This window comes from Salvelinus fontinalis, chromosome 30, assembly GCF_029448725.1.
Source record: "Salvelinus fontinalis isolate EN_2023a chromosome 30, ASM2944872v1, whole genome shotgun sequence".
Lineage (NCBI taxonomy): Eukaryota > Metazoa > Chordata > Actinopteri > Salmoniformes > Salmonidae > Salvelinus > Salvelinus fontinalis.
Window position 1 is genome coordinate 11,587,591 of NC_074694.1, and position 25,566 is coordinate 11,613,156.

A 25,566-nucleotide genomic window follows, 5' to 3' on the forward strand; every position below is an offset into this window, starting at 1 on the left:
TAACTCACTAGCCAATTTAATAAGGGAACCCTGGCCACTTTAATAAGGGAACCCTGGCCACTTTAATAAGGGAACCCTGGCCACTTTAATAAGGGAACCCTAGCCACTTTAATAAGGGAACACTAGCCACTTTAATAAGGGAACCCTGGCCACTTTAATAAGGGAACCCTGGCCACTTTAATAAGGGAACCCTGGCCACTTTAATAAGGGAACCCTGGCCACTTTAATAAGGGAACCCTGGCCACTTTAATAAGGGAACCCTGGCCACTTTAATAAGGGAACCCTGGCCACTTTAATAAGGGAACCCTGGCCACTTTAATAAGGGAACCCTGGCCACTTTAATAAGGGAACCCTGGCCACTTTAATAAGGGAACCCTGGCCACTTTAATAAGGGAACCCTGGCCACTTTAATAAGGGAAACCTGGCCACTTTAATAAGGGAAACCTGGCCACTTACAATGTTTATATGTTTGCATTTCTCATCTCATACAGTTGAAGTCATAAGTTTACAAACACCTTAGCCAAATATATTTCAACTCAGTTTTTCACAATTATTGACATTAATCCTAGTAAAAATTCCCTGTCTTAGGTCAGTTAGGATCACCACTTTGTTTTAAGAATGTGAAATGTCAGAATAATAGTAGAGAGAATGATTTGTCGTCAGCTTTTATTTCTTTCATCACATTTCCCAGTGGGTCAGAAGTTTACATACTCTCAATTAGTATTTGCTAGCATTACCTTTAAATTGTTTAACTTGGGACAAACGTTTTGGGTAGCCTTCCACAAGCTTCCCACAATAAGTTGGGTGAATTTGGTCCATTCCTCCTGACAGAGCTGGTGTAACGGAGTCAGGTTTGTAGGCCTCCTTGCTCGCACACGCGTTTCAGTTCTGTCCACACATTTTCTATAGGATTGAAGTCAGGGCTTTGTGATGGCCACTCCAATACCTTGACTTTGCTGTCCTTAAAACTTCTTATGGCTGCATCCCGCTACCGGGATCGATATGACAACAGCCAGTGAAAGTGCAGGGCGGCAAATTCAAACAACAGAAATCTCATAATTAAAATTCCGCAAACATACTTGTGTCTTATATCATTTTAAAAGGTAATCTTGTTGTTAATCCGACCAAAGTGTCCGATTTCAAATATGCTTTTCAGTGAAAGCACTACAAACGATTATGTTAGGTCACCACCAAACCACAATAAGCACAGCCATTTTTCCAGCGAAAGATAGCAGTCAGAAAAGGCAGAAATAGAGATAAAATTAATCACTAACCTTTGATTATCTTCATCAGATGACACTCATAGGACTTCATGTTACACAATACATGCATGTTTTGTTTGATAAAGTTCATATTTATAACAGACAATCTGAGTTTACATTGGCGCGTTACATTCACTAGTTCCAAAAACATCAAGTGATTTTTCATAGCCACATCGTTTCAACATAAATACTCATCATAAATGTAGATGATAATACAAGTTATACACATGGAATTATAGATGCAACCGCTGTGTGAGATTTCACAAAAACCTTACGGAAAAAGCAAATCATGCAATAATCTGAGACGGAGCTCAGAACAATGGCCAAATTAGCCGCCATGTTGGGGTCAACAGAAACCAGAAAATACATGAAATGTTTCCTTACCTTTGATGAACTTCATCAAAATGCAGTCCTAGGAATCCCAGGTCCATAATAAATGCTTGATTTGTTCGATAATGTCCGTTATTTATGTCCAATTAGATACATTGGTTAGCGCATTTGGTAAACAATTCCAAAGTCACAAAGCGCGTCCACTATAACGTGACGAACTGTCCAAAAGTTCCGAAACAGTCAGTAGAAACATGTCAAACGATGTACTGAAACAATCTTTAGAATGTTGTTAACATACATCTTGAATAACGTTCCAACCGGAGAATTACATTGACTTCAGAAGAGCGGTGGAACGGAGGTCCTCCTCATGTGAACGTGCATGGTGAATGCATGATCAGCTCGTGGCAGTGATTACTCATTCCTGTCTCCTTTGCCCCCCCCCCCCCCTTCACATTAGAGTCATCAGACAAAGTTCTATTGACTGTTGACATCTAGTGGAAGCCGTAGGAAGTGAAAACTCATCAATATCTCGCTGTATTTTCAACGAGAGCTTGGTTGAAAATCTGCCACCTCAGAAAAAATTCAAACAAGAAGTGGAACTTCTCAGGTTGTTGCCTGCCATATGAGTTCTGTTATACTCACAGACATAATTCAAAAGTTTTAGAAACTTCAGAGTGTTTTCTATCCAATACGAATAATAATATGCATATAATAGCAACTGAGGAGTGAGGAGCAGCCAGTTTACTATGGCCACCTCTGTGCTTCTTTCATCCAAGCTACTCAATACTGCCCCTGCAGCCATAAGAAGTTAAGCCATTTTGCCACACTTTGAAAGTATGCTTGGGGTCATTGTCCATTTGGAAGACCCATTTGCGACCATACTTGAACTTCCTGACTGTAGGCCTCCTTGCCTGCACACGCTTTTCAGTTCTGCCAACACGTTTTCTATAGGATTGAGGTCAGGGCTTTGTGATGGCCACTCCAATACCTTGACTTTGCTGTCCTTAAGCCATTTTGCCACAACTTTGGAAATATGCTTGGGGTCATTGTCCATTTGGAAGACTAATTTGCAACCAAGCTTCAAATTCCTGACTGATGTCTTGAGATGTTGCTTCAATATATCCACATAATTTTCCTCCCTCATGATGCCATCTATTTTGTGAAGCGCACCACTCCCTCCTGTAGCAAAGCACCCCCACAACATGATGCTGCCACCCCAGTGCTTAAACGGTTGGGATGGTGTTCTTCGGCTTGCAAGCATCCCCCTTTTCCTCCAAACATAACAATTGTCATTATGGCCGAACAGTTCTATTTTTGTTTCATCACACCAGAGGACATTTCTCCAAAAGTACAATCTTTGTCCCCATGTGCAATTGTAAACCGTAGTCTGGCTTTTTTATGGCGGTTTTGGAGCTGTGGCTTCTTCCTTGCTGAGCGGCCTTTCACGTTATGTCGATATAGGACTCGTTTTACTGTGGATATAGATATTTTTGTACCGGTTTCCTCCAGCATCTTCACAAGGTCCTTAGCTGTTGTTCTGGGATTGATTTGCACTTTTCGCACCAAAGTACGTTCATCTCTAGGAGACAGAACGTGTCTCCTTCCTGAGCGGTACGACGGCTGCGTGGTCCCATGGTGTTTATGCTTGCGTACTATTGTTTGTACAGATGAACGTGGTACCTTCAGGCATTTGGAAATTGCTCCCAAGGATGAACCAGACTTGTGGAGGTCCACAATTTTTTTCTGAGGTCTTGGCTGATTTCTTTTGATTTTCCAATGATGTCAAGCAAAGAGACACCAAGTTTGAAGGTAGGCCTTGACGTACATCCACAGGTACACCTCCAATTGACTCAAATAATGTCAAATAGCCTATCAGAAGCTTCTAAAGCCATGACAATTTTCTGTAATTTTCCAAGCTGTTTAAAGGCAGAGTCAACTTAGTGTATGTAAACTTCTAACCCACTGGAATTGTGATAAAACGAATTATAAGTTAAATAATCTGTCTGTAAACAATTGTTGGAAAAATGACTTGTATCATGCACAAAGTAGATGTCCTAACCGACTTGCCAAAACTATAGTTTGTTGACAATAAATTTGTGAAGTACTTGAAAAACAAGTTTTCATGATTCCAACCTATCCGATTCCTATCCGATTCCAACCTAAAATTCCGACTTCAACTGTATGTATATACTTTATTCTATATCGCTCTGACATTGCTCATCCAAATATTTATATATTCTTAATTCCATTCCTTTACTTTAGATTTGTGTGTATTGTTGTGAAATTGTTAGATACTACTGCACTGCTGGAGCTAGAAACAACAAGCATTTCGCTACACCTGCAATAACTTCTGCTAAACACGTTTATGCGATCAATAAAATTTGATTGGAATTGATGTAATGTTTGGAACAACTTCGAAATGTAATGTTTGAGAAACAAGGATGAATGTCTAATTTTGACGTCAGACTGTGAGAGCTAGTTGGTTTTCATCCACTGCTTTAGCTATTGAGGGTTACCTGCAAAGAGAGAATACAAAGGTAACAGAACCCTGTAGATGAAAATGTGAGTCCGACATCTCACCTTGCTATGGAAGGAGCTGCTGTTCTTGGCCACGGCACACTGTCTGTCCACCAGGAAGCAGTACCTCCTCCTCTCCTCTGACAGCGCACTTTTGTAGCCCTCTGCTGTGTACTGGTCCAGGTCACTCTGCTTGCTGCCAATGGTCTCAACATACTGAGGAGAGGGAGGAGCAGGGGGACGGGGCGAGGAGAGGGAGGAGCAGGGGGACGGGGAGAGGAGAGGAAGGAGCAGGGGGACGGGGCGAGGAGAGGGAGGAGCAGGGGGACGGGGCGAGGAGAGGGAGGAGCAGGGGGACGGGGCGAGGAGAGGGAGGAGCGAGGAGAGGGAGGAGCGAGGAGAGGGAGGAGCAGTGGGACGGGGCGAGGGAGGAGCAGGGGGACGGGGCGAAGAGAGGGAGGAGCGAGGAGAGGGAGGAGCAGGGGGACGGGGCGAGGGGAGGGAGGAGCAGGGGGACGGGCGAGGGGAGGGAGGAGCAGGGGGACGAGGAGAGGGAGGAGCAGGGGGACGGGGCGAGGGAGGAGCAGGGGGACGGGGCGAGGGAGGAGCAGGGGGACGAGGAGAGGGAGGAGCAGGGGGACAGGGCGAGGAGAGGGAGGAGCAGGGGGACGGGGCGAGGAGAGGGAGGAGCAGGGGGACAGGGCGAGGGAGGAGCAGGGGGACGGGGCGAGGAGAGGGAGGAGCAGGGGGACGGGGAGAAGACATAAGTTACAGTAGGATGTAGTTGTCCCCTAGACTCTAGAAACAAATCTAAGCAGTTACGTATGAAAATACACTACCATTCAGAGGTTTGGGTTCACTTAGAAATGTCCTTGTTTTTTTAAAGAAAAACACATTTTTGGCCATTAAAATAACATCAAATTGATCAGAAATACAGTGTAGACATTGTTCATGTTGTAAATGACTATTGTAGCTGGAAACGGCAGATTTTTTAATGGAATATCTACATAGACGTACAGAGGCCCATTATCAGCAACCATCACTCCTGTGTTCCAATGACACGCTGTGTTAGCTAATCCAAGTTAATCATTTTAAAAGGCTAGTTGATCATTAGAAAACCCCTTTGCAATTATGTTACCACAGCTGGAAATGAAATAGTACCCGCAAAACACCAGTCTCAACGTCAACAGTGAAGAATCGACTCCGGGATACTGGCCTTCTAGGCAGAGTTCCTCTGTCCAGTCTCAACGTCAACAGCGAAGAATCGACTCCGGGATACTGGCCTTCTAGGCAGAGTTCCTCTGTCCAGTGTCTGTGTTCTTTTTCCATCTTAATCTTTTTATTGGCCAGTCTGAGATCTGGCTTTTTCTTTACAACTCTGCCTAGAAGGCCAGCATCTCGGAGTCGCCTCTTCACTGTTGACGTTGAGACTAGTTTTTTGCGGTTACTTTTTAATGAAGCTGCCAGTTGAGGACTTGTTAGGCGTCTGTTTCTCAAACTAGACACTCTAATGTACTTGACCTCTTGCTCAGGTGTACACCGAGGCCTCCCACTCTTTCTATTCTGGTTAGAAAGTGTTAGAGCCAATTTGCGCTGTTCTGTGAAGGGAGTAGTACACAGCGTTGTATGAGATCTTCAGTTTCTTGGCAATTTCTCACATGGAATAGCCTTCATTTCTCAGAACAAGAATAGACTGAAGAGTTTCAGAAAAAATGTATTTGTTTCTGGCCACTTTGAGCCTGTAATCGAACCCACAAATGCTGATGCTCCAGATACTCAACTAGTCTAAAGAAGGCCAGTTTTATTGCTTCTTTAATCAGGACAACAGTTTTCAGCTGTGCTAACATAATTGCAAAAGGGTTTTCTAATGAACAATTATCCTTTTAAAATCAAACTTGGATTAGCTAACACAACGTGCCGTTGGAACACAGGAGTGATGGTTGCTGATAATGGGCCTCTGTACGCCTATGTAGATATTCCATAAAAAAAAAACGTCAGTTTCCAGCTACAATAGTCATTTACAACATTAACAATGTCTACACTGTATTTCTGATCAATTTGACGTTATTTTAAATGGACAAAAAAAAGTGCTTTTCTTTCATAAACAAGGACATTTCTAAGTGACCCCAAACTTTTGAACAGTAGTGTATGTGTGTGTGTGTGTGTGTGTGTGTGCCAATGGTTAAGGTTAGTATTGTAGTTAGGTGCATGAAGTAAAGCTGACAACAACCTGAACATTTAGCTGCAGGAGTGCTGCGGGAGTTGTGTGTGAGTGCTGCAGGGGTGCTGTGGGTGTTGTGTGGGAGTGCTGCGGGAGTTGTGTGGGAGTGCTGCGGGAGTTGTGTGGGAGTGCTGCGGGAGTGCTGCGGGAGTGCTGCAGGAGTGCTGCGGGAGTTGTGTGGGAGTGCTGCAGGAGTGCTGCGGGAGTGCTGCAGGGGTGCTGCGGGAGTGCTGCAGGAGTGCTGTGGGAGTGCTGTGGGAGTTGTGTGGGTGACAGCAGCTAAATCAGTGTAGAAAATCTGAACATAGAATAACACATAAACACTCTACATTCTGACTCACAGCATACATTGAGTAGTAAACAACGGAGCACTAATTCCCTGCCTTATTAAAACAAAATGGCCGATATAAGCAGAGTTAAAGTAGGATTAGTCGCTTATGATGTCGATGACACATACAGAGATCAGCCTAAGACGAGGACAATTGAGAGTTCATCCTTTGTTACCATAGAGATACCAGACTAGTCATGAAAACTGTCATCCACACAACAGTCGTCAACATCTAGACAAAGGCATACATGCAAATCCTTGTTTAATACTTTACACAAATATCCCACAAAAATAGATTTGCGGGCTTGACTCTCTAAGCTCACATCAGGGAGACACACACGGAAATGTCAGCCCCATTACAGAACCCATTAAAGCAACGCAAACAGATGTTTACTGCAAATACTCAGCTTCCCATTTACCACTCCACACACTGCTAACCTGGAGCTTTAATTCCCCCCTCAGAATGATAAAGGACAGTCAGAGTTGCTGTGTGAAGACACTGTTGGGTTCTGAGAATATGAAATATACTTATTCATCACTCCTCCTTCCTGTCCAACCATAACATATTTAAGGGTTGGACAGGAAGGAGGAGTGCATCTAAATTGGAGTATATATATATATATATATATATATATGTTGGTGGAAACATGCTTTATCTTAATGCATCTGTATTGATCCTATGGGAAAAATAAACTTGGTTAAGCTTTCATAGTGTCCGTGGAGTTTTTAACTCTGAGAATTAGAACCTAACAGTAAACACTTCAACGTGTTTCTTCTCTGAGAGTGTTACACAATCCTCACCTCCCCCCCATCCCCCTCACCATAGTTGAGCCATCAGATTATAACCACTACACAGTGCGACCGTGGCCTCTGCTTTCTGTAACGAGACTAATTACTCAGAGATGATGAAGACGAGGAAAGACTCCATTGATCTGTTCCCTTTCCTCTGTGTGTAGACTGATTACAGAAAAGAACGAGAAGAAAAGAAAAAGAAAAAAACACTTGAGGAGCTTAATTAGTTATCAATGCGGGAACTACAAGGAGGATTCAAATGACTAGTGTTGTTTTCAAAGTAAAAGCCTGTGATTACAGCCTACTCTCAGCTACAGACCTTGATGAGACGTCAAGCAATTCGTTTCTATTTCAGGCACTCTGTCTGCTTCTACCCCCAAGCCATAAGACCGTTGAATAGTCAGCAGCTACCAAGATTATCTGCACTGACCCTTTTTGCACAAACTATTTTTTGACTCGTCCCATACACTGCTGTTACTGTTTATTATATATGCTGTTGCCTTGTCACTTTATCCCTACCTATATGTACACATCTACCTCAATTACATCGTACCCCTGCAGATCGACTCTGTACTGGTACTCCGTTTATATAGACAAGTTATCGTTAATCATTGTGTATTTATTACTTGTGTTATTATTTTTCATATTATTTATCTTTTTTTTCTCTGCCTTGTTGGGAAGGACATATAAATAAGCGTTTCACTGTTAGTATGCACCTGTTGCTTATGAACCGTGACAAATCAAATGTTGTGTGATACACACGTTGCTGATGTGTGATGTACACTATATGACCAAAAGTATGTGGACATCTGCTCGTCGAACATCTCATTCCAAATTCATGGACTTACAGTTGAAGTCGGAAGTTTACATACACCTTAGCCAAATACATTTAAACTTTTCACAATTCCTGACATTTAATCCAAATAAAAAGTCCCTGTCTTAGGTCAGTTAGGATAACCACTTTATTTTAAGAATGTGAAATGTCAGAATAATAGTAGAGAATGATTTATTTCAGCTTTTATTGCTTTTATCACATTCCCAGTGGGTCAGAAGTTTATACACTCAATTAGTATTTGGTAGCATTGCCTTAAACAATTTAAACTTGGGTCAAACGTTTTGGGTAGCCTTCCACAATAAGTTGGGTGAATTTTGGCCCATTCCTCCTGACAGAGCTGGTGTAACGGAGTCAGGTTTGTAGGCCTCCTTGCCTGCACACGCTTTTCAGTTCTGCCAACACGTTTTCTATAGGATTGAGGTCAGGGCTTTGTGATGGCCACTCCAATACCTTGACTTTGCTGTCCTTAAGCCATTTTGCCACAACTTTGGAAATATGCTTGGGGTCATTGTCCATTTGGAAGACTAATTTGCAACCAAGCTTCAAATTCCTGACTGATGTCTTGAGATGTTGATTCAAAATACCAACAATTTTCCTCCCTCATGATGCCATCTATTTTGTGAAGTGCACCAGTCCCTCCTGCAGCAAAGCACCCCCCACAACATGATGCTGCCATCCCTGTGCTTCACGGTTGGGATGGTGTTCTTCGGCTTGCAAGCATCCCCCTTTTTCCTCCAAACATAACGATGGTCATTAGGGCCAAACAGTTCTATTTTTGTTTCATCAGACCAGAGGACATTTTTCCAAAAGTACAATCTTTGTCCCCATGTGCAGTTGCAAACCGTAGTCTGGCTTTTTGATGGCGGTTTTGGAGAAGTGGCTTCTTCCTTACTGAACGGCCTTTCAGGTTATGTCGATATAGGACTCATTTTACTGTGGATATAGATCATTTTGTACCCGTTTCCTCCAGCATCTTCACAAGGTCCTTTGCTGCTGTTCTCAAATTGATTTGCACTTTTCGCACCAAAGTACGTTCACCTCTAGGAGACAGAACGTGTCTTCTACCTAAGCGATATGACGGTTGCGTGGTCCCATGGTGTTTATACTTGCGTACTATTGTTTGTACAGATGAACGTGGTACCTTCAGGTGTTTGGAAATTGCTCCCAAGGATGAAGCAGATTTGTGGAGGTCTACAATTTTGTTTCTGAGATCTTGGCTTATTTCTTTTGAATTTCCCATGATGTCAAGCAAAGAGGAACTGAGTTTGAAGGTTAGCCTTGACATACATCCACAGGTACACCTCCAATTGACTCAAATGTCAATTAGCCTATCAGATGCTTCTAAAGCCATGATATCATTTTCTGGAATTTTCCAAGCTGTTTAAAAGGCACAGTCAACTTAGTGTATGTAAACTTCTGACCCACTGGAATTGTGATACAGTGAATTATAATTGAAATAGTCTGTTTGTAAACAATTGTTGGAAAAATTACTTGTGTCATGCACAAATTAGATGTCCTGACCGACTTATCAAAACCATAGTTTGTTAACAAGAAATGTGTGGAGTGGATGAAAAACGAGTTTTAATGACTCCAACCTAAGTGTATGTAAACTTCCAACTTCAATTGTAAATCTGGAGTTAGTCCCCCCCTTTGCTGCTATAACAGCCTCCACTCTTCTGGGAAGGCTTTCCACTTGATGTTGGAACATTGCATTGGGGGGGGGGGGGACTTGCTTCCATTCAGCCACAGGAGCATTGGTGAGGTTTGGCACTGATGTTGGGCGATTAGGCCTGGCTCGCAGTCTGCGTTCCAATTCATCCCAAATGTGTTCGATGGGGTTGAGTTCAGGGCTTTGTGCAAGCCAGTCAAGTTCTTCCACAAAGATCTCGACAAACCATTTCTGAATGGACCTCGCTTTGTGCACAGGGGCATTGTCATGCTGAAACAGGAAAGGGCCTTCCCCAAGGAACGCCATGGAAACGCATTTCATGACGCTCCCAACAAATAGTTATTGTACTGACGTTGCTTCCAGAGGCAATTTTGAAAAATCGGAAGTGTGAGTGTTGCAACCGAGGACAGACGATATTTACACGCTATGGGCTTCAGAATTCGCCCGTTCTGTGAACTTGTGTGGCTTACCACTTTGCGGCTGAGCCGTTGTTGCTCCTAGACGCTTCCACTTCACAATAACAGCACTTACAGTTGACCGGGGCAGCTCTAGCAGGGCAGAAATTTGACAAACTGACTTGTTGGAAAGGTGGCATCCTATGACGGTGCCACGTTGAAAGTCCCTGAGATTTTCAGTTAGGCCATTCTACTGCCAATGTTTGTCTGTGGAGATTGCATGTCTGTGTGCTCGATTTTATACACCGGTCAGCAACGGGTGTGTCAAATAGTAGAATCTACTAATTTGATGGTTGTCCACATATGTATATATAGCATATGTAGACTCTGTCTTCAATGACAAAACCATCTGGGAGACATCTGCCACACGGAGGAGCTACTATGTCACTCCACAGAGATCACACCTATGAAAGAGAAGGACCACCTGTATCTGATACTCAGGCACGTTGTGAAAAAGAACAAAGTCCACAGAGAAAGGGAAGGATCAGGAAAGAAGCCCAGTGGGGGCTGCTGGATAATGCCGTAAGTACCGTGGTATTTTCCGAGGCCTACAAATATGGCTATCCTACTGTGACTAGCGACTTAAATATGGTTTAGCACAGGTATCACAGGGACAAATTACATGGACACAAAAAAAGGCAGAACACTGAGATGAAAATCTGCAGGAGAAGAGAGATGGGGTGGAGAGAGAGAAAGAGATACTGAAGAAAGAGAGACTGAAGAAAGAGAAAGAGATACTGAAGAAAGAGAGATTGAAGAAAGAGAAAGAGATACTGAAGAAAGAGAGACTGAAGAGAGAGAGAGAAAGAGATACTGAAGAAAGAGAGACTGAAGAGAGAGAGAGACAGACTGAAGAGAGAGAGAGACAGAGAGAGACTGAAGAGAGAGGGAGACAGAGAGAGACTGACGAGAGAGGGAGACAGAGAGAGACTGAAGAGAGAGGGAGAGAGAGACTGAAGAGAGAGGGAGAGAGAGACTGAAGAGAGAGGGAGAGAGAGACTGAAGAGAGAGGGAGAGAGAGACTGAAGAGAGAGGGAGAGAGAGACTGAAGAGAGAGGGAGAGAGAGAGAGCGAGAGACTGCGGAGAGAGAGCGAGAGACTGCGGAGAGAGAGTGAGTGACTAGAGAGTGACCACGCATTGTGTCATGCGTAAGAAATTCAAATCAAATTGTATTTGTCACATGTACTGTAAAATGCCTACTTATACAAGCCCTTAACGAACAATGCAGTTCAAGAAATAAAATATGTACTACACAAACTAAAGTAAAAAAAGATTGAAGAAAAAGTAACAATAAAATAACAATAAGGAGGCTATATACAGTGGGTACCGGTACCGAGTCAATGTGCGCGGGTAGAGGTTAGTCGAGGTAATTTGTACATGTAAGTAGGGGTAAAGCGACTATGCATAGATGATAAACAGCGAGTAGCAGTAGTGTAAAAACAGCAGCCGTGGTATACCACAAACCCCTGAGGTGCCTTATTTGGTTACCCAAAGTAATTAGAACAGTCAAAATAAATGTTTTGTCATACCCGTGGTATACGGTCTGATACACCACAGCTTTCAGCCAATCAACAATTAAAAGATTTTACTGAGTTACAGTTCATATACGGAAATCAGACAATTGAAACAAGTTAATTAGGCCCTAATCTATGGATTTCACATGACTGGGAATACAGATATGCATCTGTTGGTCACAGATACCTTAAAAAAAATAAAGAATTAGGGGCGTGGTTGAGAAAACCAGTCAGTATCTGGTGTGACGACAATTTGCCTCATGCAGCACGACATCTCCTTCACATAGAGTTGATCAGGCTCTTGATTGTGGCTTGTGGAATACTGTCCAACTCCTCTTCAATGACTGTGCGAAGTTGCTGGATATTGGCGGGAACTGAAACGCGCTGTCGTACAAGTCAATCCAGAGCATCCCAAGCATGCTCAATGGGTGACATGTCTGGTGAGTATGCAGGCCATGGAAGAACTGGGACATTTTCAGCTTCCAGAAATTGTATACAGTTCCTTGCGACATGGGGCTGTGTATTATCATGCTGAAACATGAGTTGATGGGGGAGGAGGAATGGCACGACAATGGACCTTAGGATATCGTCATGGTATCTCTGTGCATTCAAATTGTCATCGATAAAATGCAATTGTGTTCATTGTCTGTATCTTATTCCAGCCCAACCCCACTGCCATCATGGGGCACTCTGTTCACAACACTGACATCAGCAAACCGCTCACCCACACGACGCCATACACGTGGTCTATGAAACATTTGTGGGATCTTTTATTTCAGCTCGTGAAACATGGGACCAACACTTTACATGTTGTGTTTATATTTTTGTTCAGTATAGAAAGAAATATACAAAAAAATATATACATATTCTGGAATAGTGGGATTACTGTAGTACTGTAGTAGTATTACTGTAGTAGGAGTAGTACTGTAGTAGTATTACTGTATTACTACTACTGTAGTAGTATAGGATAGCCATGTTTTGTTTACCTGTCATGTACTACAGTGTGTGTTTATGGGCGGGACCAAACAAGGGTCATTATTCCTGGTAATTCTAGATCTTCCCAGACACACCCTTACCTTGAAATTGACAACATGTAAACAAAAGGCCAGCCAGCCAGACAGTAGGTGAGTCAGTCAGTCAGTCAGCCAGCCAGCCAGCCATATACAGTATAACTAGAAAGCAGTAGTTGGGTATCAGCATAGAGCTGACAAACCAGTCTGCTTGCCTCTAGAGCCCAGAGCCATATACTTGGAATCTGGTTGGAGGAGTTCGTGTGGTAACTGAGGTCAACTGAGTTCAACTCGGGATAACCAGTACCACGAAAGTGGCTCATCTTTTAGCTAGGTACGTTTCTATGACAATGAATCCTTCAGAACTAACCTGCTCCAAAGCAGGCTAACTCCATTTATCCTGAATGAAGTGTCTGAGGCACAAGTTGAGGACCAATGAAATCAAATTCCCTCCCTCTCACAAAGATTGTGTCATCATCCCCTTCATTTGGGGAAGACTGATTAAAATATTTTATTAATCAAATGTTTTTTCGTTTTTTTTTCTCGGTGTAAAAAAACTGTAATGTCTATCACATTACACATTTAGTAATGACAGCACTTGCTTTCCAGACTAAGTTTTTCCACACGAATGCATTTAGAAATTTGCAAAAAGGCAAACAGTGCAGGCCGTAGACTAGACGCCGAACAGTACAGGCCGTAGACTAGACGCCGAACAGTACGGGCCGTAGACTAGACGCCGAACAGTACGGGCCGTAGACTAGACGCCGAACAGTACGGGCCGTAGACTAGACGCCGAACAGTACGGGCCGTAGACTAGACGCCGAACAGTACGGGCCGTAGACTAGACGCCGAACAGTACGGGCCGTAGACTAGACGTCGAACAGTACGGGCCGTAGACTAGACGTCGAACAGTACGGGCCGTAGACTAGACGCCGAACAGTACGGGCCGTAGACTAGACGCCGAACAGTACGGGCCGTAGACTAGACGCCGAACAGTACGGGCCGTAGACTAGACGCCGAACAGTACGGGCCGTAGACTAGACGCCGAACAGTACAGGCCGTAGACAAGACGTCGAACAGTACGGGCCGTAGACTAGACGCCGAACAGTACGGGCCGTAGACTAGACGCCGAACAGTACAGGCCGTAGACAAGACGCCGAACAGTACAGGCCGTAGACTAGACGCCGAACAGTACAGGCCGTAGACTAGACGCCGAACAGTACAGGCCGTAGACTAGACGCCGAACAGTACGGGCCGTAGACTAGACGCCGAACAGTACGGGCCGTAGACTAGACGCCGAACAGTACGGGCCGTAGACTAGACGTCGAACAGTACGGGCCGTAGACTAGACGCCGAACAGTACGGGCCGTAGACTAGACGTCGAACAGTACGGGCCGTAGACTAGACGCCGAACAGTACAGGCCGTAGACTAGACGCCGAACAGTACGGGCCGTAGACTAGACGCCGAACAGTACGGGCCGTAGACTAGACGCCGAACAGTACGGGCCGTAGACTAGACGCCGAACAGTACGGGCCGTAGACTAGACGTCGAACAGTACAGGCCGTAGACTAGACGCCGAACAGTACGGGCCGTAGACTAGACGTCGAACAGTACGGGCCGTAGACTAGACGTCGAACAGTACGGGCCGTAGACTAGACGTCGAACAGTACGGGCCGTAGACTAGACGCCGAACAGTACGGGCCGTAGACTAGACGCCGAACAGTACGGGCCGTAGACTAGACGCCGAACAGTACGGGCCGTAGACTAGACGCCGAACAGTACAGGCCGTAGACTAGACGCCGAACAGTACAGGCCGTAGACTAGACGCCGAACAGTACGGGCCGTAGACTAGACGCCGAACAGTACGGGCCGTAGACTAGACGTCGAACAGTACGGGCCGTAGACTAGACGTCGAACAGTACGGGCCGTAGACTAGACGCCGAACAGTACGGGCCGTAGACTAGACGCCGAACAGTACGGGCCGTAGACTAGACGCCGAACAGTACAGGCCGTAGACTAGACGCCGAACAGTACGGGCCGTAGACAAGACGCCGAACAGTACGGGCCGTAGACTAGACGTCGAACAGTACGGGCCGTAGACTAGACGCCGAACAGTACGGGCCGTAGACTAGACGCCGAACAGTACAGGCCGTAGACTAGACGCCGAACAGTACAGGCCGTAGACAAGACGTCGAACAGTACGGGCCGTAGACTAGACGCCGAACAGTACAGGCCGTAGACAAGACGTCGAACAGTACGGGCCGTAGACTAGACGCCGAACAGTACGGGCCGTAGACTAGACGCCGAACAGTACAGGCCGTAGACTAGACGCCGAACAGTACAGGCCGTAGACTAGACGCCGAACAGTACAGGCCGTAGACTAGACGCCGAACAGTACAGGCCGTAGACTAGACGCCGAACAGTACGGGCCGTAGACTAGACGCCGAACAGTACAGGCCGTAGACTAGACGCCGAACAGTACAGGCCGTAGACTAGACGTCGAACAGTACGGGCCGTAGACTAGACGCCGAACAGTACAGGCCGTAGACTAGACGTCGAACAGTACGGGCCGTAGACTAGACGTCGAACAGTACAGGCCGTAGACTAGACGCCGAACAGTACGGGCCGTAGACTAGACGCCGAACAGTACGGGCCGTAGACTAGACGCCGAACAGTACGGGCCGTAGACTAGACGTCGAACAGTACGGGCCGTAGACTAGACGTCGAACAGTACGGGCCGTAGACTAGACGCCGAACAGTACGGGCCGTAGACTAGACGCCGAACAGTACGGGCCGTAGACTAGACGCCGAACAGTACGGGCCGTAGACTAGACGCCGAACAGTACAGGCCGTAGACTAGACGCCGAACAGTACGGGCCGTAGACTAGACGCCGAACAGTACGGGCCGTAGACTAGACGTCGAACAGTACGGGCCGTAGACTAGACGCCGAACAGTACGGGCCGTAGACTAGACGCCGAACAGTACGGGCCGTAGACTAGACGTCGAACAGTACAGGCCGTAGACTAGACGCCGAACAGTACAGGCCGTAGACTAGACGCCGAACAGTACGGGCCGTAGACTAGACGCCGAACAGTACGGGCCGTAGACTAGACGCCGAACAGTACAGGCCGTAGACTAGACGCCGAACAGTACGGGCCGTAGACTAGACGCCGAACAGTACAGGCCGTAGACTAGACGCCGAACAGTACGGGCCGTAGACTAGACGCCGAACAGTACGGGCCGTAGACTAGACGCCGAACAGTACGGGCCGTAGACTAGACGCCGAACAGTACGGGCCGTAGACTAGACGTCGAACAGTACAGGCCGTAGACAAGACGTCGAACAGTACGGGCCGTAGACTAGACGCCGAACAGTACGGGCCGTAGACTAGACGCCGAACAGTACAGGCCGTAGACTAGACGTCGAACAGTACAGGCCGTAGACTAGACGCCGAACAGTACAGGCCGTAGACTAGACGCCGAACAGTACGGGCCGTAGACTAGACGCCGAACAGTACGGGCCGTAGACTAGACGCCGAACAGTACGGGCCGTAGACTAGACGCCGAACAGTACGGGCCGTAGACTAGACGCCGAACAGTACGGGCCGTAGACTAGACGTCGAACAGTACAGGCCGTAGACAAGACGTCGAACAGTACGGGCCGTAGACTAGACGCCGAACAGTACGGGCCGTAGACTAGACGCCGAACAGTACGGGCCGTAGACTAGACGTCGAACAGTACAGGCCGTAGACTAGACGCCGAACAGTACAGGCCGTAGACTAGACGCCGAACAGTACGGGCCGTAGACTAGACGCCGAACAGTACGGGCCGTAGACTAGACGTCGAACAGTACGGGCCGTAGACTAGACGCCGAACAGTACGGGCCGTAGACTAGACGCCGAACAGTACGGGCCGTAGACTAGACGTCGAACAGTACGGGCCGTAGACTAGACGCCGAACAGTACGGGCCGTAGACTAGACGCCGAACAGTACGGGCCGTAGACTAGACGCCGAACAGTACAGGCCGTAGACTAGATGCTTGATAGACTTACAGTACGTTAAAGTGAATTCATTTAAACTTTATCTCCTCGCTATACAGTTTGTGATAACTGCATTTCAGCATTTAGCCCCCAAATATGGACTAAATGTTATGTAACGTCATCTGAATAATTACTGTATAGTGGTCCTCTCATGCTCTTTCTCAGCTGTCAATCAAACTAGGTCCCGCTTACTGGGGGTGACTCATTTGTATTTCCTTAATTCCTCGCGTTCAGCCTCACCTCCTAGAGGTTTGCATTGCTCTGACCTCGTAGACCACTGGTTCTCAATCGTGGTCCTGGGGACCCAAAGGGGTGCACATTTTAGTTAATGCCCTAACCATAATCATTGCAGCCTTTTGATGAGTTGATTAATTTAACCTTTAATTAACTAGGCAAGTCATTTAAGAACAAATTCTTATTTTCAATGATGGCCTAGGAACAGTGTTCAGGGGCAGCTTGGGGATTTGATCTTGCAACCTTTCGGTTACTAGTCCAACGCTCTTAACACTAGGCTACGCTGCCGCCCCAGCGGATTGAGAACCAGTAGCCAGAAGTATTAGAGGTCGGAGGAGCCGGGGACCCCTGGTGGTGACAGGAAGCAGATTCAGCAGTAAGAAAGAAAGGGTTGAACAGGTGGGATTCGGGGGGGGGGGGGGGGGGGGCGACGACAAAGAACTAAGGAACATATGGAGTGATCCGACATAACCCCTTTCCCACTCTTACAGGCTCACTAGATATTGTTACATTATACCCAATGATAGAGGCTTTGGTATACCAAATGGTGGCGAGACAGAAGATGCATAAAAGGACATTTTAAACCTCCACTAAATGGAATACGAGATACGTAAGTGCGTCAACGCAAATGTCAGATTCCATGAACCTAATCTTTGATGGAACTTCATTCTTAGAATCATCATTTATTGATGTCAAGCCGAGGTCTAAGCCTGATCTTTTGTCACCACTGTCAGTGCACACCTTCCGCCGATGTCGTGGAGCCCCTTCCTCCTGAACAACTACATCAAAGCGACTTATTAAAGCATTATCAATAGCATGAGGACAAGACATGGGTCATTCAGAAAAGAGATAGCGTGGAAAAGGAAGGGATAGTGAAAGGTGGAATGAGAGAGACAGAGACAGAAAATAACTGGGTTGAATAATTGGAGGAAGGAACAGAACTGCAGCAGAACAGAAGAAACAAAAGACCCTCCCCCCTCTCTCTCGCTCGGCCTCTTTTACTCTCCACATCCCGTCTGCTCTGACGCCATCCAGCTAACGCAGAGGGAACTGAACTGTGGTGTTGAAGTAGCCTCAAGATGTGTCTGTGAGCGTGTGCGTTTATGTGACATGCTAACATGTTGCGTGTCACTCGAAACTCCCGTTTTCACACGGCAGTAGCATGTAGCATGTCACCCTCACAGAGTTGTCATCATAACGTGATAATTAGTTGTTGAGCTGTTGTTACTAGTTACCATAAATAAAGCCAGTAGCAGTGAAACATGACTATCAGTTGGGGTAATGTGGTATGTTCCACTGTTCAGAAAACACACCTTCTTTGACCATTTCTCCTCATAGTGACCAGAGCCTGAGAGAGACAGAGAGGAGCGAGAGAGACACAGACAGACAGAGAGAGAAACAGACAGACAGGAGACACACAGAGAGACAGAGAGCAGCAGAGAGAGATCACCAGGGTCTGTCTCAACAAAGGGAAACCTTACTCCCCTTAGCTACAGAATACATTTACAATACATTTACCTCCCACTCAACTGCTAAATGCTTTTTAACTGACAACCGAATAAATTGGAAATCAGAGAAGACTAGCATTGTATTTACATTGCACAATCTACCTCAAATCATGCAAGCACACTGAATGCAATATGATAATAAAAACATAAAATCGTAAATAAATGGGAATAGGAAAAGACGGTGGTGTTCAACCGCCTATGTGCCACTGCTAATACTCATCTAACACCCAATTGAGATATTATGTAACAGAAGCTATTAGCGATTTCCTATTTTTCTGGGTCGACAGCAGAACAACAGTGACATTGCCATTATATTCAAATCAGTCTGCCTCTCCCCCTGAAACCCTCCCTCTTAAGTGTTTAATAACGAACGGGAGAGAGATTTACCATGTCATTTTCAGGCACTGCGTCCGTGCTTTGTGTTCCCCTAGGGACACCATAGTAAACGAGTGAATTTTCAACATCGGCTAGAGTAAGGGTTTAATATTACCATCCATCTGGAGCAGAGAGGGGAAAGGGGAGATTACTTTTTGTTTCTTTCCTTTCCGAGGAAATCAGTGAGCCGTTACCCGACTTAATGAAACGATGATGGGTGTTAGGAACAAGACGGCGGCTGAGATGGACTAGCTTTTTCAGAGTGAGCCTACCGAGGCTGGGTTTAAACACACAGACACACAAAACATTTCTTCAGGTGGGATAATTAAGTCGATCTAATCAACACTCTTTTAGAGAATCATTATAACGAGCTTCACTAGCTGGTAATCAGCTAAACTCTGTGGTCGACCCCCCCTTCCTCCCTGGCAGAGAGAAGAGGCCCCAGTCTCAAGTGTCCCCGCCAACCGCTTGTTCCCAGAAGTGCACATGTGAGGCACAGCAGGGACCGAGATAGGCTACGCAGCTACCCAGCCACGCAACACTCACTCTCTGTAATCACACTCAAGAACCGTTAAGCGACTGGGAGCACACACACAGACAGAGAGAGAAGGTTCCGTTAATCAGTAAGTGCTGAAGAGAGCAGGCTCAAGGGAGTGTGACTATGTCCCGGACATTACTTTTTGTGCGCGCGTGCCTGTGTGTGTTTGTGTGTCTGCTGGGAGTGAACCATCAGATCTCCCGTCTGTAACTCGCTGTTGGCTGGGCTTCCTGCTTGTGCCATCAAACCCCTGCAACTTATCCAGACCAGCAGCCCTTCCCAAGTTGTCCCAGGTCACCCTGCTCCTCTGCACACTCCATTGGCTTCCAGTCGAAGCTCGCATCCACTACAAGACCATGGTGCTTTGCTATGGAGTACTAAGAGGAACTGCCCCTCCCTACCTTCAGGCTATGCTCAAACCATACACCCCAACCCAGGCACTCCGTCTGCCACCTCTGGTCTCTTGGCCCTCCCACCCCTACGGGAGGGATGCTCCCGCTAAGCCCAGTCCAAGCTCTTTGCTTTCCTGTCCCACCTAGCTTTAAGACGAATGTACTCATTGTAAGTGGCTCTAGATAAGATAGTGTCTTGCTAAATGACTCACATGTAAAATGTAATGTAAAAAAGGACAGACCACCGAACCATAGCGGCCCATGGGAGTCCAATGGTTTTTAGGGTGAGTGTCGTCTTGCAGAGACGCTGTGGCTTAAAGCACCACGTATCCATTTCCAAAATGACTCCTCTTCTAGGTCTGGTACTCAGCGCAGCAACAACAATTAAACAGTAATTACCTACCTTCCCTCCTGCTGCTTTATGAATAGCCTGGAGGCCCATCATTGAGCATCTCAATGCCAATAGCACCAGTTCCAAAATGTCTCAATGCCTGAGTGTTTCCCCTGTAGACTGGCCTACTCTGGTGTTGAAATTGTTTATTTTCTATTGGTTTAAATAGAAACCTTTGGGCAACAGAGGACCTGTAGGTTGCTCTGATGGCTTTTGCATTCCGCCAGGAAATTGCAGTCCACACACACACACACTATTTAACTAAGAGGACTGAGCAGTGGCAGGCAGTGCTCCCGTCTCATATTGAAGCTTCAGAATCATAATATAGCCTCACAACGTCACAACACATCAGCCTCCACACACCTACGTTGTATAACCATCAACTCAAAACACCCACCACGTGTCATGGTGCTACCCACTAAGAGGCAGAGGGGCACGGGCAACCTGTAAGGGCTCATACACACCTTCTCTGTAACAGCTACCATGGGGGAGGTATGTATGCCTCTGCAGGACACAATTAGCTGGCCTACATAACACTTCACATCAAATAAACAAACGTTATGCAATGTAGTTGAGGAAGTGGTCAAAGATCAGAATAAAAGAGAGTAACCATGGTGATTCAAAGCATTTTGACAAGGTTGAAAAATGCAGAGGAGAAAAATCAGCAAGATGAATGACTCCCTTATTTCAGTGGACCTGACTTTTATAGGATCTACCCATGCCTGTCCCAACTATCTTAGCATATCTCCTTGAGTAAGAGGCTTGAATCTCTTAAGCAGTAATTCAAGGTGACATCAGTTTATTTCTCCCCATCGCTGTATGTCTCCCTCCCTCCGAGCTTGGCTCTTGGTTGTCCGAGGCAAGGCCCATCCCCCCATCCAGCATCCCGGGCCCACCCCTCCATCCAGCAGCAACACATCACCACCAGTACCAGAGCAACGAATGACCCATCTCTCAGAACCTCGTATCTGGAAGCTAGTGAGAGATGGGATGGGTCCCTATTTCCTTGATGATGTTACAGTACCAGTCAAATGTTTGGACACACCTACTCATTCTAGGGTTTTCCGCATTGACAGACCTTCATGTCTTAAAGTAATGATGGACAGGCACACCTGTTAATTGAAATGCATTCCAGGTGACTACCTCATGAAGCTGGTTGAGAGAATTCCAAGAGTGTACAAAGCTGTCATCAAGGCAAAGGGTGACTACTTTGAAGAATCTCAAATATAAAATATATTTTGATTTGTTTAACACTTTTTTGGTTACTACATGATTCCATATGTGTTATTTCATAGTTTTGATTTCTTCACTATTATACTACACTAGAAAATAGTAACAATAAAGCAAAACCCTTGAATGAGTAGGCGTGTCCAAAGTCTTGACTGGTACTGTACATATAGATGACTTGGCTAACGTCTGCAAGGTTAAAGGTTGAAGGTTACGGAGTTCTTGTAGTTATTTTTAGTCAACTTCTTCTGCTTCAGTAAAAGGGTCATAAGAGACTTGCTCAGCCTAAATCTCCTCTTGGATTTGATTGGCTATCCATCTCCGACACCTGCTGGGCTTGTGGCCAATGGGATGATACAGTATTTATCTGTCTCTGTAGTCAAACGTTTCACCAGCCACCTTCCCCTACGGTGAACGTTTGACCCACCAGCTGGCATCGTCCATAGGCTGACAAGGGACTCTGTCTGTTTCGTTCACAGTGGCAAGCTAACAGACACCTGAGGCTCTTTGGAAGCACACCCCCCCCCCCCCCCCTCCCCTCTCTCCGACCTCTCACCTGCATCTCCTTGTCGCCGTACTTGGAGGGGTTCTTGCTGCCTTGGCTCTTCCTGCGGAGCTTCTTCAGTTCTGCCTGACACTTCTCCAGACTCTCTCCTTTACTCTTGTGCTCCATCTGGTACTTCCTCAGAGCCGCCTGTAGGTGGGAGTATAGAGTCAGTTTTAAGATAGCTATACAGTCATTGGCTTCCCTAGACTAGTGTTCTACCACTATGGTTAGGTGTCGAGTCCCATTTCAAACCACCTGACCACCTATTCGCTGATTGATGCAATGTGGCATAATGCAGGGGAATGATTAGTCTGGCATCATAGGGACTTGGCTGATCTCTCTCCCCCCGCCCCCCCCACCCCCACACAGTCTGTCCCCAGTGGCTATAGGACTCATTGTGTTCCAAACCACTGCCTTTGTGTTTCACTCATTCACCTCTGCCAAGAGTTTAACGCAATCCTGTGGCCTGGCCTGTCTGCTGGTCTGCCTGCCCTCAACAAAACAATGTTTCCAATATTTTATTTCTGTCTGATGGAAAAACCTAGCTGAGCATGGCTAATTACTTTTGTCAACGCTGAAATAACAGAGCCATGCAGAGAGAGAATGAGCGAGCGAGCGAGCGAGCGAGCGAGAAAGGGACAAAAGGGGGAGAGAGAACAGGGGAACATATGCTTTTCTGATCCGCTGCCGGCCTGCCAAAGTATGGCCTCAAATGAACTGACGAGGTCAATATGAATTTCAAACAGAGGACAATATTATTTTATTACTGCCTTTTTGTTTATGAATATCCAACAGTATACTGAGCCTTTATTTAAGCTTCCCAATTCCACTACAAAATTATCTTCAATAATCTCTAGAAATGGGTTTATCCCTTAAATAAAACTACTTCTTATTTTCTTAAAATGTGTCATAATTCATGATTCGGAAAGTAAGAGAAGAAAGTAATTTGTAACTTTATTGCTGAGTGGTTATGATGAAAACCAGTGGGAAGTTAAAAGAAGTGCTCAGAAAGCTGTGGAGTCGGTCTCTCGCTGATGATTTGATGTTAATGTGGATCCGTAGGGAGGCCTAGCTAGCCACCGTGGAATACAATTAAAGCACCAGTCTGTATCAACGCTTACTAAATGCGGCCATCCCTTCAGAATACACAACCACTGACACAGAATTATATAAAGGCATTATATAAAACTGAACTAAAATTACATTAACTCTGCGGTAACGTCGTAAGAAAACAGCTAATATAAAGATAATTAGAGGTAATAAAAACATACGTATTTGTAAAGGGATGTCAAGCAACAGTTAGATGCTCACTAAACACCTGTGTTCTAGTTCAAAGTGAAGGTGAGAAGATATCTGAAAGGTGTATTTAGAAGGTGTTAAACAGGTGTTAAACAGGTGTTAAACAGGTGTTAAACAGGTGTTAAACAGGTAGCAAACAGGTAGCAAACAGGTAGCAAACAGGTGTTAAACAGGTAGCAAACAGGTGTTAAACAGGTAGCAAACAGGTGTTAAACAGGTAGCAAACAGGTGTTAAACAGGTAGCAAACAGGTGTTAAACAGGTAGCAAACAGGTGTTAAACAGGTAGCAAACAGGTGTTAAACAGGTGTTAAACAGGTGTTAAACAGGTGTTAAACAGGTGTTAAACAGGTGTTAAACAGGTGTTAAACAGGTGTTAAACAACTGGGAGAGTGACTGATGTGAATGAAATTGAGACAACAATGAATGATGGTTCTCTAGGACATTATTTCCAACTCCAGTAAATCCAACTGTACACATTTCCTGGTTGCTAAAATTCTAATGGTTTGCCTAATTTCAGTTTGTGACAAAACAAGTGCAGAGAATCCTTGTACCATCTAAACCACTGCGAAATATCTTTTAATTAACCAAAAAGTTAGCTTTTTTCAGCTGTTTGAAGTTGGCTTACAAAACCAACAGTAAAAGTCGCAAAAATGAAACTTAAGTGCGGGAAGCATAGAAATCGCATAGACAGAACAAATCTACTGCTTCTTAGACTTGCTTTCAATTAGAATGACAAATCTATAACTCACATTTCTATGCGAATTTGATCGGGTCCCCCCCCAAAAAAAGTTACATATTGCAGCTTTTAAATACCTGATTCAACTTCAACTATTCATCAAGCCCTAAATGAGGCATCTATGTTTGTCTCGGACAATAACAAAACGGTGTGTTATGGGGGGGGGGTACAGTGGAGGACTGGAGTTGGGAACCACTGGTCTAAGGATACTAACATTCAGGTAGCGTGCATCCAGCTCCACCTTCTTCTCCAGCTCGGTTAGAAGCTCATTGTGGAACGACTTCAGCTAGGAGGACAGAGAGGACCACAAAGAGTTAATGATCACATCAGATATACCCACACGTCATAACAACAGGCAGGAATATAACCTGCCTCAGGTTGTACTTTCCGAAACTGCCAAAACAGACTTGTTTGCTTAAACAAAAACACCCTACTATTTTGGATGCTGTCAGTGTTGTGGTGTCAACATGACTTGAGGAGCCAAGATTGTCTTGATATCGGACATGACCCAAAGGACTGGGGAAAGTTGTATAGTACCAGTATGTGAATTATGTCTAACTTCATGTGTTGAGATTGTGTGTGTGTGTAAGGAAGTGCATGTTCACAATTGACTTTAGCACGTATGGAGACAAAGGGCAGTCCCACACCAGGCAGTACTGAAATGTCACAAAACAAACAACTAAATCAATGGTAAAAGATCCCAAATGAACACACGCTAAGACGGTAGCTTCAGATCACCGAGGGAGTCCTCACACACTGGCTCTGATGAATAATAAAAAACAAGGCAGGCCCCTACAGTCTGCCTTGGAGTGCACTACTTTTGACCAGATCATATGGGCTCTGGTAGTAGTGCACTTCATAGGGAACACGGTGCCATCTGGGACTAAAGCAGTATCAAAGTCTCTAGGTATGTTTTCTTCCCTTATCGTCCTAGTTAGTAGCGCCACGTCTCAAGCAGTAATATTTTCTTAACTTCTATCAGTTGGCTGTGTGCTGAAAGAGCAGGAACAGACGAGATGTGAGAGTATATACAAACAATAGTTAAAAGGCCCGTAGTTGATTGTGTGTGTGTGTGTGTGTGTGTGTGTGTACAGTAGCGCTCTGTTCCATGTTGGTCTGACATAAGCTCTGGATGTCATTTCCTGTTCCTCTGAACTAAACAATGAATAATGAAGTGAGCTTTATGCAACATCTTTTTTTGAGTGCGGACCCGTCACACCTTTTGTTCCTCTGGACCGAACGCTCAGAGACAGGTGCTTCCGAGGTGGTTGTGGGTAGTCAGTGACAGTAGATCTAATGACACTGAATTACAAGCCTTTCACAGTCTCTACATTCTTCAGGC

General features: G+C 45.5%; 1 protein-coding gene across 6 annotated transcripts in view; it reads right to left on the reverse strand.

The window, feature by feature from the left end:
* The window catches only part of LOC129828634 (brain-specific angiogenesis inhibitor 1-associated protein 2-like), a 169,800-nt gene that overhangs the window by 34,820 nt on the left and 109,414 nt on the right, over window positions 1-25,566 (reverse strand). For all 6 annotated transcript variants that reach the window (XR_008755261.1, XR_008755263.1, XR_008755264.1 and 3 more), the window contains 3 exons: window positions 24,439-24,510; window positions 22,198-22,335; window positions 4,173-4,325 (listed from right to left, as the gene is read on the reverse strand). Coding sequence is in view for 2 of the 6 variants with exons in the window: in XM_055889726.1 (XP_055745701.1) it covers window positions 4,173-4,325; window positions 22,198-22,335; window positions 24,439-24,510 (363 nt within the window). In the remaining 4 variants the exon portion in view is untranslated. The remainder of the gene's footprint in view (window positions 1-4,172; window positions 4,326-22,197; window positions 22,336-24,438; window positions 24,511-25,566) is intronic.